Source organism: Amborella trichopoda, chromosome 13 (assembly GCF_054954075.1).
Source record: "Amborella trichopoda isolate Santa Cruz 75 chromosome 13, AtrichopodaSantaCruz75HAP2 v2.0, whole genome shotgun sequence".
Taxonomy (NCBI): domain Eukaryota; kingdom Viridiplantae; phylum Streptophyta; class Magnoliopsida; order Amborellales; family Amborellaceae; genus Amborella; species Amborella trichopoda.
The window spans coordinates 16,488,688-16,503,055 of NC_142348.1; the positions used below are offsets into that span (position 1 = coordinate 16,488,688).

Consider the following 14,368-nt stretch of genomic DNA (forward strand, 5'->3'; position numbering starts at 1 on the left):
TATATATATATATATATATATGGATAACCTCAAGTTCACAACCCTTCAAATTATAAAGTTGAGTGATAGAATGAGTTGTGAAGGGTCGATTTACTAACTTTGTGGTTTATTTCTTTAAAAAAGTTACTTTTGTGGTATCTTGCTCATTAAGAGTATTTTTGTAAATATCACTACCAAACTATGGGTACTTTTGTCATCTCCATATGAAGTAAAGTTGAAATTTTTACTAAAGGACAAGGGCACTCTACAAATAAAGGTTTAGGACACTAACTTTCAAAATGCCATTGTACTTTTATAAAAATTTCAAATATATCCTTGCTTAATAGTTAAGTTACTTATTAAATTAATTTTTTAAATATCTTTTTGATACATACACCCATCACAATCCCTTCTAAACTACTTTTGTATTTTGAGGGGTTGTTAAGGTTAAAAGTTAGAAGGGGTTGTGATGGGTGTATTTACCAAAAAGATGATTACTTTTTGTTTAAAAATTTATTTTAATAGGTATCTTAACCATTAAGCGAGGGCAAATTTGAAATTTTTACAAAAGTACAATGGCATTTTGGAAGTTAATGTCTTGAAATTTTATTTGTAGAGTGCCGTTGTCTTTTAATAAAAATTTCAACTTTACTCTTTATGAAGATGACAAAAGTACCTTTTGTTTTGTAGTAATATTTACAAAATTGCCCTTAATTAAGGATGAAAATATGACTAAAAGTAATTTTTTTTAAAAAATAGACTATAAAATTAGTAAATCCACCCTTCACAACTCTATCTATATTTAACCTTTGTAATTTGAGGGTTGTGAAGTTTAGATTATCCCTCTATATATATATATATATGAGTAATGACACTATGAGACCCTCCCATACCCATGTGAGTAGGACCCCAAATGATCACTATTAAATTTTGACACAGATATCTAGAAAAGTTATCACATGGGTGTAGGACTTGGGTGAATGGGTTTATTGATAACTTTTCTAGAGATCTGTGTCATAATTTAATGGTGATCTTTTAGAGTCCTACTCACATGGGTGTGGGAGGGTCTCATAGGATCATTGCTTTATATATATATATATATATATATATATATATATATATATATATGGAAGCCACTATGCAATGCTTATGGGCGAAAATGAACAGTGTTTTCGCCCATAGGCTCGGCGCCGTCCAATTTTTTAGGACGGCATGGATTAAAAGACCGCTACGGACATAGTAGGTCTGTTGCCGTCAAAAAAACGTGGAAACTGCCACAGACCACACGCTGTCCGTTGCGACTCCGTTCAATAAACACCATGGACATAATAACATGTCTGAGGCGGGGCGAAACACTGTTCATAATCGCCTATAGGCGTTTTTAAGAGTTTTCCTATATATATATATGGAAAAGTTTTCCTAACGTCTATAGACGAAAATGAATAGTGATTTCTCCTATGTTCATCATCGTTCAAAGTTCATCCCACGGTCACGATTGTCCAGTAGTGTTTCAATTTTTCATTTTTTTCTATAAATCGGAATGATCTGAAATTTGAAGCGTGTATACATCTTAGTGAGACACACCTAATAAAAATATGAAACACTAACGGACAACTGTGACCGTACGATAAACTTTGGACGTTGATGAACATAGGAGAAATCACTGTTCATTTTCACCTATAGGTGTTGCGTAGTGCTTTTCTCTCTCTCTCTCTCTCTCTCTCTCTCTCTATATATATATATATATATATATATATATATATATATATATATATGGTGTGGTTTGTGTAGAGCCGAAGCTCTAAACAATCAAAGTAAAGCCCACCTTCAAATAGTGTCGTGAAATATGGTTTCAATACTTGAAATCTTTATGATGGCCTTAAAATATATTTTCATCTTTAATTTTAAAATTTAAAGCTTCAAAAATAGTGTAGATTGAGCAGATCTATGAAAACTTGAAAATTTTGAAAATTGACGGTCCAAAAATGCATTAAGAGATGCACTATTTCCAAAACTTGATGTCCATGCATCTTGATGTCGAGATGATCAATTTGAGGATATTTGGGCATCAAAACTACCTCTTCTAGTGAAATTTTTTAGGTAGGTTCTACTTTGATTGTTTAGAGCCTTGGCTCTATATAAGCTTTCCCTGTATATATATATATATATATATATATATAGAGAGAGAGAGAGAGAGAGAGAGAGAGAATGGCACAAGGACTGTAAAAAACCCATAAAAAAGCATTATTTTACGAAGAAAGTGGCATGAAAAAGCACTCTCACATAATGATATTGGATTGAGATTGAAGATCACTAATCAAGAGATTCAAGACTCATTACAAGAGTTCTTGCAAAATCCTACAAAACATTGTATTTTTCTGTTCTTTTCCAACAGTGACTAAAACAATAAGAAAAATGGTTGAATGTACTTACTTGGGCTTCAGAAAGGGCAGATTGTTGTTCAGATTCACCATCGAAAAGTCGTTGGAAAACAGCCCTAGGGATGATGATTTTTGGTAGAGAAAGAGAGCAAATATTTCCCAATTTAGCTCTCCCCCTTTAAAATTTGTTCTCTGAAAACCTATTCTTTCCTTTTATTGTAGTTGATGAAAATGGCCTAAACAATTTGAAAGGTTGAAATTGAACCAATTAAAATGGGTATTTTGGATAAAACATAGGGCATTGTGTAAAAACAATGTGATCTATGGACCGGCCGGTTCGACACTTGACCGTTGGACCAGCTGGTCCAGACATAGGATTGGCCGATCCTGCTGTCCAGTGCCGGTTCACTGGGCCACCCAGACTAGTATAGTGGACCGGACCATATAGGCAACCAGTTCAGCAGTTCCGGATTGAACTGGCTTGTGGATTGTGGTCCCGATAGCATTGATTATCACAGATATTTCTTGGGACAAACTTCGCAGGCACCTGGTATTTTTAATCACCAGCGAAGTCTAGCTCCCTTTTGTGGAACTCTACACCTTATGAGTTGTCAGATCTTGAACCTAATCTCAAACTGAAGCCTAGCTTGAGACAATCCCGTTGGAATTTGTGTTGTTTCTTTATTACTCTACGGCCTAGAAATCTCCATAATTGGTGACCTTTTTGGTCAAAATGTCCTCCATCAATGACCTTTTTTGTGGAAGGTCTGAATAGCCAGTACAAATTTGCCGCTGAAAGTGACTTGACCTTGGAGACCCCTAGTAAGGAACAATATTCACATTGCTCTGGAGAAAGAACATTTAAGAACAACATCCACATTAGTAGATAGTTTGGGGTTCTTTAGTTCCACTCTACAGATCCTTGAGAGATGGTCCCTGACAAGGACATCATTGATCCTTGTCGATTAAATGAAAGTTAGAACCCTCAGCAGGATTAGGATGTCCCAAACAAGGCAACAATATTCTTTTGACCTTGGAATTTGGTGATGAAGATGGGCCTGGTAGCTTGTTTTTTCATAGGTGTCTGTTGAGAGTGGTGTTGATTTATCTGTTATTTTTTACTTCCTTGAAGGCCCCAAGAGGCTCACTTGCACATCCTCTCTCCAATATATGGTTTTGAATGGCTGTATTTTAGTGTCTTATCTTCTCTTACATTATTTTTTGTTTGTATATGCTCCTCCTAGAATATCAAAATAATAACAAAATCGATTGTGGTCAATACATTGAAGCATTGCTTGGGGATATTACCTTCTGTATTGCTTTTAGGAATGTGTTCTAGGTTATATTATTTTTGGAAAGGGTTAACTATGGATATATGGAACTATATTTTGGTTGTTATAGCATGTTATTTGTGGCCCATCTCAAATTCTGTAGTTTCGAGAATAGGGGATGAATTTCTCATGCAAGTTGCTGCACTGTGTCCAGTGACTTTTTGCTTCATTTGCATGCTACCCCTAAACATACTTTGATGCTGATCATGCTGTTGAGGCTGCCTTTTAGGTGAGGGATCCTTTGTGGTTCAGATGGTCCCTTTAAATTCCTCTTTAGAGACCAAGTAGAAGTCACAAACTCACAAAATGCCACTGTTTTATGCGTGACATGAAAACTGGAAATACCGGTTTTCATCCAACTTGCAAACGGTGTTATGTGGTGCTTTGACCAACCACTTGACCAAAATGTGTATTGGTATCCAAACTGGTGTTACTTTGCATTGGCGATTTTCTCAATGAGATAAATGGTTAGGATTCCATGGTCAGACAACCTCGACTTTTATTAGCCATTTAATGCATTGCTGCTGCTTATTGTTTTAACCAACTATCAAATACAATGTCATCTTATGTACAAATTATGCCATTCTATGAAGGTTCCTTGTGTTCTGGTACCAACTCCATCACTTCTTTGTAAACAGATCGATGAAACCCCAATTGATGATCTTATGGAACTTGTTCAGCAAATTGTTGCTTTCCATGTAAAGGTACATTGCTAATGTGCCTCAAATTTTCTTCTTCATGCTTTTCTTATGTCCTCAGTTGCTATATTTTTTTTGTGGCTCTTCAACTGTCTGTAAAAAAAAATCTTTCCACAGCTTCTTTTGACAGACTTCATCACTGTTGAACTACTTCACTTCTGATTTTGCTTTGGTGTTCTTTTTTTATATCATTTACTGTTTCTTCTGTCTTGAATTTGTTGCAGCACAATGCTGAACCTGAAGCTGTTGATCTCTTAATGGAGGTACGCTTCTATTCTCCCATTCTTTTTGATGCATAATACTTTGATCTTTATTTTTATTTGCTAGATTTTTTATTATGTTTTCAGGTAGAAGACTTGGACATGTTAATTGATCATATCGACTCCACTAACTACAAAAGGACCTGCTTGTACTTAACCAGCTTTGCCAGGTGAGAGCCTTGTAAACTATTGGACAAATAAGTTGGTTACTTTTCTGATAGTATCCATTAGTTCTCTATATGAGTTGTTTTCTAATGTAACTTCTCATAAAACTGTGAAGGGATTCAAGTATGACAAACGCTGAATTCAACTTTAGGGAACAGGGATGGAGTACATAGTAGTTCTTGTAAATGCACCCATATTTGGCTATGGAGTTGAAATCTAGTCTTATATTCCATAATACATGATAGGGAACAGTTCATGGCATGTGAAGCTTGTGGATATCTTGATCATGTTTGGTTATCAATGGCACTTCACTCTACCTTCGAATCATATTCAATAGATCACTTGCCACTGAAAAAAGCCCGTAGAACTCCTAGAGAAACAGTTGTGCCCAATTTCAAGTGCTCTTGCTTCTGCATGGGAATCACAAATGCCTTCAGTCTCCTGAATGTCTTTCAAACTGAAACTCCTCCATTCTGTATAAGGCCTTAACAAAAAAAATTTCCGGAACATTTATAAGGCTCCACATTTGATGGCTAGATTCTGTTTGGATCTACCATCAAAATTACATATTTTCCCATATTAGTTGCTTCCTCATTGGAAGTGGGGTTTGAATCTTATCACTTTTTTTTGTATTTTTTAATTTGCACCTCACCAAAATGACTCATCTTTCGCTGAGTCAAATCATACACTTAGATGCCATGGAACTTTTGCATATGCCCTGTCAAAGCTCTAATATGCAGCTTGAGATCCTCGATCCTGCATATCATTTGAAATTCTGTTGTTCTGTTTCTTACTGAGTCCGCAAACGATAGCTGGAAGGTATATCCTTATGAGACTCTTCCACTTTGGAGGAAGGGTAGATGTTGGCCTCACAATAGGTCTGTGACTTGTAGTGGCATCCATGAAGCACTGAAGATAATTATATCCTCCTGGCATAGCCAGGGTGTAGTAGAAAATGTTCCATTGGTGCACATATAAAATATTTGAGAAACTCGATGATGCTTTAGCGTTTGATTGTTCCATGCCCACCACACAACCTGAAGCAAACAGCCTTGGCATGGTCAGAACGCCATCCATACCTGGTTAGGTATTAGGATTCCTCTTTTAGTGTGATGAATTCAGAAAAAACCTTTTATCATACTTATTCCTTCGATCTAAGACCTTTTAAAGGGGATGAATGCCTCTTCTAGTTCAGCCAGAAGCCTATACTTTCAAAGATCTCTTTGTCTCTACGGCTATGAGGCATAGATACTTCAAATAGGAAGCTGAATCCGTATCGGATACTTCAAATTGTATATAATATCTCAAAAAATGGGTGTTTTGGCTGCTTGCACAGTCGTATCTCTGCCTCATAGTTCTAAGGTCCTTTCTACAGCATGGGTTCCAAACTCTACCCTAACCTGCTGCTCAAAATTGTGTAACCGAGAATGTAGCTTCAATGTGTAGAAGTATTTATTTGGGGAGATTGTTGTGTTTATGAGTTTCTAATTGTTGTTTTGTGTTTTTTATTTTCGACTAATAATTCAGTATTCAAAACCTGTCAGTTATCTTCCTAGCCCTGACGATATGCTGGTTCTCGAAATTGCATTTGCCATTTACACCAAGTTTGAGGAACACACCAGTGCACTGTGTGTAGCACTTCGCATGGATAATTCTCATGTATGCTCCCTTTTCCCTTGATGTCCACTATGTTGCCACTATTTATTTCTTGATTCCATTAGCTTACCATTTGTTTTGTCTTTGACAGTATGTCCGACAGGTGTTTGTTTGCTGTTCCGATCTTTTAAAGAAGAAACAACTTTGTTACATTTTGGCTCAACAGGTGGGTGTCCTCATAGTTTCACACTTTTTATCTTGGGAATCTCTTTGGTGTATTTGAAGCCTGAAGGCCTAAGTTTGTTCTTTTTGATGTTGCTTCTTCGTATGTGCTTCTTAGTTGGAAATGATTTTATCCATTCAGAATTTTGTGAAACTTTTCTTGCTCTTAATAGCCAACCTAATGGTTTGAAGTAATGGGACCAATGGATCTGCAATCCGGTAGTCACATGCTCAAATTCTTTATAGTTTGCATGTCTAGTCTTTGGCCGTGTCCACGTACTGAACTATTCTAAGTCAGTGTGTGTTGCTAACTATTCTAAGTCAGTGTGTGTTGCTAAGATCTGTATTGGTACCATTTCTGGGGTATTACATTGATAGTTTCTTTCTTTGGGCAGAACATTATGAGTTATACTTCTAATTGCTTTGTCATGTCATAGCTACCTAGAAAGTGGTACCCGGAATTTTTTGTAATGAAGTTGACTGTCTTGAATCCTAAATCCTTGTTTGAAGGATATTGTTTTTGTAGTTGTATGAAATATGAGCTATTTTTCTATGTGCCCGCTCCCCCACCTACCCACATACTGACATGCACCCAATAAAAGAAAAGAAAAAGAAGGGAAAAGAAATCAAATAATAGCATACAAACCCATGAAAGAGCTAAGGGACCTCACGTTGCCTTGATGCTCCATGATTATCTTTGAAAATGCTGGCCAACGATAACTCCCATGTCCCTTTTCCGTACTTCTGAGAAACTTCTTTAAAGTCAACGAGTCTTGGATATTACTTCCCACTTGTGTGAAGCACAGATTTGCTTGTTATTTTCATCTTCTTCATTGTTCTCCTGTTTAAAAAAAGAGCATTTCATTAGAGACCTAACTCAACATCACCTATTCTTCCAAATTTTGGCGATTGCTATCATATCTTGCTAAGTAATTGGCATTATTTATCCATATCATGGAGGATTCATGAAGCAATTCTACTCGTTTCTACAATACACACTTTCCTTGTTTATATACTTTGCATGACTAGGTTTTTTGAAAACATTTTGTTTAGAAACAAGTTTTCAAAACTCCACTTACCTACTTTAATAACTTTCTTGTGCTTAATAATTTCTTTTAAACCACAAGTCTGATCCCTATATGGCTGAAGATCAAGTGTTACAAGTATTAATGCATCTATAGTTGTTCAAAAGGATTTTCGTATTCGAATTTTTTCTTGAAGTCCCATTTTATTATTGGAATTTAAAAATAGTCCCCTATACATTTCTTATGCTCAAATCCCACTTTTTGAGAATGCATATTGTACTTCATTTTATTTTTGCTATATGCATCAGATTAAAGCTCAAATGGTGTCCATACTTCTCACCAGTCATGCTTCTGTAAAAAGTAGGAAAAAATAAATTTTAAAGAAATAAAATACCAAAACACCCATGAAATTCGTAGGGTTATTTTGGTCATGTATTCTATTGAATTATTAGTTTATATGTTTTAGAGGTGCATGACTATGACTATGGACTTGCCAAATTTAAGCTCAATCCGATGCATAGGAAAAAATAAAATTGAAATACAATATGTGCTCCTAGAAAGTGGGACTTGAGCGTAAAATATAAAATATAGGGGACTATTTTTAAAATTCTGATAACAGATAACTTTCCTGTAAGCTTTTCTTTTGTTTTATTTCCATTTTTTTAGTTTTGTATTCACATATCTTGGTTCAGGGTGTAACATTGGAACTTGATGATGAGTTGATTCATGGAAACGAAGAACAACGAGAAATCCTACAAGAAATCATGAACAACGCTAAACTAAGTGAAGGTTATCTTACTCTTGCTCGTGACATTGAGGTCATGGAGCCTAAATCCCCTGATGATATCTATAAGGTAATCCATCTAGATTTTTTAATTCTGAAGTGATCTATGTATTGCTATTTTTATTTTTTAATTTGTCTTACCTGTGCATTTCTCTGTAGTACATTCTGTTCTAGAGTTTCCATGTGATGTTCAAATATATCATATTTTACATTATGTGTTCGTGGCTGTCGTAACTTTTAAAAAAATCTTCATAGAAGTTGTCATCTTTCATCTTGTGTGTCTAGGCCTACCTTAGAAAACATTATCTGCCGTCTGGACCTGTGTGTCCATGTGCATGTCATTGGATATGTACTGAACATTTCTCTGTTTTTTTTTTGGTGTGACATGGCATATTTCCATTAATTGATTATGTATTGGTTTTTACTCTTGTTCTTTTTGGATAAGAGTATATGGATTTCTTAATCTTGGATATGGTATGTGCTCTGTGTTTATAGAGATCTTATGGCATGTAAAACTTTTGTTGCATAAAGAGAACTTATCATAGAGTGTATTGGTTAAATTTTTTGCATGATTTTTGAGAATCTACTTGTTAAAAGAAGCTATAGACCTAATAATCTAGATTCTTGGATGAATTATTCTTTGGTATTCTTTGTATTCATGACATATGGTATCAACATGTGCGATGATACCCATGCTGATCTCGACTATAATATCAAAATTTTGCCTTCTAATATGATATATCTAGTCATCCTTCTGGCAAGGCTCAGTATAGATATATGATAAATTTTTATCTGTGTGTGTGCATGTGTAAAAGTGCACATGCTCGTACAGGTGGGTTCTTGCGAAATACTGTGTCATATTCCAGCTAGAAACATAAGCACCACAAAAATATGGGGGATTGATGTGTTTTTATGCCTTATGAATTTGGATATTTCCCTCAGAGTCTACAAGGCATCATATTTTATGTTACTATCCTGAAATAGTTCACGCTTTTTTTTAAAGAAAAACCAAAGAAATTCTCGAGATTCCAAAGTGATGTTTCCCAGACATAGTTTCACAGAGCAGCTGACTTTTGTTGCTGCTAGTTCTCACTAACCACCTGGGATTTACAATTAATCCCTAGTTATTCTGTCATACTGCCTTCCACCTTAAGTCTACAAAACATTTCGAACTTAGTCCAATGATTTCGTAGTTTTCCCCAAGAAACAAGATGCTCGGGGAAAAACATTGGTTGACAATAAATATTATCTGAAAGAAGCTACAGGCAGTAACTGCCGGCTGCAAATGTTTTATGAAACAGCAGAGGTTTCCATTCATTTCATTGAGAAATTGTTTTTAAATGGATATGGGATATCCAAAAAGCGAATTCACCCTTTAGGTATTGCTTGCCTTTTAAGTAGTAGCTGTAACTTTCAAGATAATTGTTTGTCTTATCCATTATTGGAATCAGTCAATCAAGTCTACAAGGAACACATGATCACCTCATATAATAATAGGAAATCAGATTCTTTACATCATGTTTACGAAACAAGAAGGTTGCACATCTTGCAACTATATGTTCACTGAACAGAAGTAGAGATGAACCCTAGTTTGGGCATGGCAGACTACAGGGTTCATCTCCTTAGTCCGTCTTAGATCTAAGGAGGATTATATCTATTAATGAAAAAAAAAGAAAAAAAAAGAAGAGAATGGATCGGGGATGCCCTTGCCCCACTTGTGTATTGTGATTCACATATAAATGATATAGTGTCCTTATAATGAATCAAATTTTTGGATTGGTATTCCTCAGCTTTTTATTCTGAGCTGGTGCTGTGATCATTTATCCATGTCATATTTATGAGGCACTAATGGCTTAGCTTTAAGGCTCTTTTAGGTAAGCTGGTTTGTATGAGGGAAGAACTCTGAATGCTTGAGCTTCCTCTCATGGAAAGTGTCAGACTACTGGTCTAAACTCTCAACACTTTGTTAAGATGAACATGCTACTGCTTTAAATGTTCGTCTATCCTCAAATGTTCTCTTGAACTTCATAAATCTGTTCTTCTCAGTAGAATAACTCTTTAGGAACACCTTTGGCCTTTTACACTTCTGAAGTTTCACTACTATAAAATATATTTTGAACCGTTGAGCCCTGTCCTTGGTGGCTAGAAGACATCTTTGAGGAGATAATTTTATATGGTAACAGATCCATATCGTTTTGTCATTTTCTTGGGGATGCCATTGTGGAGGTGGACATGTTGGCAAGTAGAGGGCTTATTACTATGTTACGTTTATAGTGGGAAGTAACCAGCTGTCAATCTCTTGAGATTGGCATCTTGACATTTTTCGACTTCACTTGCTTGTTTTATCCTATGTACTTTTATTTACTTTTAATGAAATGTATTGAGAAATATATATTTGAAGCAAAGGAACCTTTAATAGTCGGAGTTGTAATTTTCTTGATAGTTGTTGGAACTAATTGGCTTTCTTTGTGTATTATATTTTTTCCCCAGGTGCATTTGATTGACGGCCGGGCGAGTGCTGGAGCCAGTGTTGATTCAGCTAGGCAAAACCTAGCAGCCACTTTTGTTAATGCATTTGTGAACGCAGGTTTTGGCCAGGTAACTGACTGCCATGGTTTCTGGACATGGAAATACTTGATTAGCCATGGAAAGTGGATTGGATTTGCCTTTATATTCCTCATTTTTCAGGATAAGTTAATGACCGTTCCTTCAGAATCTTCAAGCGGTGGTTCAACAGGAAGTTGGCTTTTCAAGAATAAGGAACACGGAAAAGCCAGTGCTGCTGCAAGTTTGGTAAGTTAATTTAAGTATATGGTTAGTGTGCTCCTCTTGAGTTTTTCTAAAATTTTTAATACTGGGAGCTAATTATCCAGGGCTTGATCCACCTATGGGAGGTAGATGCTGGCCTTGCACAAATTGACAAGTATTTCCATAGTAATGACAATCATGTCATTGCGGGGGCTTTATTAGCAGTTGGGATTGTCAATTGTGGGATCCGCAATGAATGTGACCCCGTAAGTTTCATTACATGTTATTTTATGTTTATCATCTGGGATTAAGTAAGTGGATACGGAAAAACTAACCCTTCGGTATTTGCATTTTGTTTTGCAGGCTTATGCCCTTCTTGCGGATTATGTAACTAAGGATGATTCTAGCATCCGGATTGGTGCTATTATGGGGCTTGGTATTGCCTATGCTGGAACCCAGAAAGTGGAGGTATTCTTTTTTCTTTTCCTGATGATTCCAGAATCTGGATGTGATTTTTCTTTTCTTGTTTTGTTTGAAGAGTAGCCTTATTTATTCATTAAATAGTACAAATCAACGTTTTAGTACTTGGGCCAGTCGACTCGGACTCATCTGAGCAACTCGGGCTCCACAGGTTGCCTTGCATGAGGAACCCCAAACTCAGGGGTATCTAAATAAAATAAATTTTACAGTGACATTTTTACGCTAAATGACTTAAAATCAATTATAAGTGACTTATATTTTTGTTTTTGTTATACTTTTAGGAGGTTTTACTTTTTTAATGACTTTCTGTTTTTTTCTATAATTTCTCATTTTTCTGAGAAACTAATCTTTAAACAGTATTTTTTTTTTTTTTACTTTCTGGAAAATTTTGTCATCATTTATACATTTGTGCTATTGTCTTCCTTTGATTCCCCCCCCCCCCAAAAAAAACAGATTTTTAAGGATTTTTCCATATTTTTTTAAGCTTTTTTTTGGTGTGGACTCATGGGAGTCAACTTGGACTTTCCCGAGTAACTTGTCCATGTCAGTGGTCGAGTTCTGTGGCCGAGCTGAGTAAAAAAGCTCTTGGTGCCAAGCCACAACTGAATTGGCGTCTGAAAGAAAACCGAGTCCTAGTCATCAAGTGGGATAGGGTCTTCATTGTCCTTGACGTTTTTTTGGATATCATAGCACAATTCGAGTCCCCAATGGATGGGACAGACCTTGCTAGCCCATTCTTAATTGTCATGACCACCCTGTTGATCTTGTTTTATTAGTCTTTCATATTCAATAGACCAGAAAAAAGGTTTTAAGAAAATTTTAGGGCCCAGCTATAGGAGCTGTAAGCCCAGGAATCAACATTCCTATGCAGATTGCATACACCTTAGTGAACCACACAGGGTTCATCTCTTATATGTCCACCATTTTGAGCCCTAAGTTACCGAAATTTTTCTTCTAATTTTTCTGTGGGCCCTCCCACCTATCTGTGGCCCTTACTTCATGCAACTTCACCACATGGTACACTTCCGAATCCTGCCAACCACAGATTTATCAAAACTGTCATGAAAGTTGGTCCTGCGAGTACCCATGGCTGGATTTCTACATTGTCCAGGCCTTAATCTATAGACCTACACTATATTCAATTTTCTTCAATATGACCCGTAAACTCATTGATGATGAGAGCCAGAGCATGATGTTCACTGATGCCCTGCCCTACCTCATCCCTTTGCATTCCTTCCAATTTCTAAAAAGATCTTCCTTGGCCAGTATCGTCATTAAAAAAAGAGTAAAGAAAGATAAGGAAAGATAATAGGCAGAAACATGATTATCTGACTGTAGAAGGTTGGTTTAAACTGTCTCAATTAATCTAATGCTGCCTTTACTTGTGCTGCTTATGTTTTCGCAGGTTCTTAGGCTGCTTGCTCCAATTTTGATAGACTTAAAGGTTCCGATTGATGTTATTGCCTTTACTGCTCTCTCACTTGGGCTTATCTACGTGGGTTCTTGCCATGATGATATTGCGCAGTCCATTATACTTGCACTTATGGAAAGAAGTGAATCTGAGCTCGGAGAGCCCCTTGCTAGGTTTCTTTCTCTTGGTCTTGGCCTTTTGTACCTAGGGAAACAGGTAAAATGTCTTTCAACTTTGGAGAAATTATCTCCTTCATTATTTATTTCTTATTCTTTCTGGTGTCTAATTTCTGAATTAATTTCGTTGCAAATTTTTTGTTTAATGGATTTCTATCGAATGATTTAGAAAGTCCTCAGGATCACACTGTTCTATATTTTATGCCTTGTCATTATTATTTTTATTCTCCTTCAATAACTAGTTGGTGGTCCTGTCTGTAATAGGAAAATGTTGATGCCACAGTCGAAGTTGCTAAGACATTTAATGAGAAGATCTCCAGATACTGTCAAGCGACACTCATGTCTTGTGCATTTGCAGGCACTGGAAATGTGCTCAAGGTCCATTTCTTCTTGATCTTTTAAGATAGAAACATGAAAAATCTGATATATTGCTTGCTTAAACTGTTTTTTTTTTTTTTGGGTATATTCTTACAGGTTCAGAGCCTTTTGGGCCTCTGTGCAGAACATCTTGATAAAGGCGAGATCCATCAAGGACCTGCTGTACTTGGATACGCACTTGTTGCAATGGCTGAAGAATTGGGTCTCGAAATGGGTATCCGATCACTGGAGCATCTTTTACAATATGGAGAGCAGAACATTAGAAGAGCCGTACCTTTGGCTCTTGGCCTGCTTTGCATCTCAAACCCAAAGGTTTCCTCTTTGACCCAACTGGTCTTCTGTACTTCGTCCCATAAATTGTGGCTTGGGGAGATTACATGTGCTGACATATTTGATGTGGCTAGGTCAACGTGATGGACACCTTGAGCAGATTGAGCCACGACTCTGATTCAGAAGTAGCCATGGTCAGTGTTCTTGGAGCTGGGACTTTTGTTTTCTTGGACTTCATTCTTAGTTTCTGACTGCTATGATATTTTCAGGCAGCCACCATCTCCTTGGGCTTAATAGGTGCAGGCACGAATAATGCCCGCATAGCTGGGATGCTTCGAAACCTTTCGAGTTATTACTACAAAGATGCCAGCCTTTTGTTTTGTGTAAGTTAATAATACCAAAGTCGCATCTTTTGAGTGTACAAACAGGCTTTTGATCTTTTGTTTCACTTTAACTATATGCAG

General features: G+C 36.5%; 1 protein-coding gene across 2 annotated transcripts in view; it reads left to right on the forward strand.

Moving 5' to 3' along the window:
* Window positions 1-14,368, forward strand: part of LOC18433907 (26S proteasome non-ATPase regulatory subunit 2 homolog A) — a 31,889-nt gene that overhangs the window by 14,642 nt on the left and 2,879 nt on the right. For both annotated transcript variants that reach the window (XM_011624922.3, XM_020667013.2), the window contains 15 exons: window positions 4,330-4,395; window positions 4,614-4,652; window positions 4,737-4,819; window positions 6,359-6,473; window positions 6,562-6,636; window positions 8,350-8,511; window positions 10,932-11,039; window positions 11,130-11,234; window positions 11,315-11,455; window positions 11,553-11,657; window positions 13,075-13,296; window positions 13,521-13,634; window positions 13,731-13,946; window positions 14,039-14,098; window positions 14,174-14,287. In XM_011624922.3, the coding sequence (XP_011623224.1) occupies window positions 4,330-4,395; window positions 4,614-4,652; window positions 4,737-4,819; window positions 6,359-6,473; window positions 6,562-6,636; window positions 8,350-8,511; window positions 10,932-11,039; window positions 11,130-11,234; window positions 11,315-11,455; window positions 11,553-11,657; window positions 13,075-13,296; window positions 13,521-13,634; window positions 13,731-13,946; window positions 14,039-14,098; window positions 14,174-14,287 (1,725 nt within the window). The remainder of the gene's footprint in view (window positions 1-4,329; window positions 4,396-4,613; window positions 4,653-4,736; window positions 4,820-6,358; window positions 6,474-6,561; window positions 6,637-8,349; window positions 8,512-10,931; window positions 11,040-11,129; window positions 11,235-11,314; window positions 11,456-11,552; window positions 11,658-13,074; window positions 13,297-13,520; window positions 13,635-13,730; window positions 13,947-14,038; window positions 14,099-14,173; window positions 14,288-14,368) is intronic.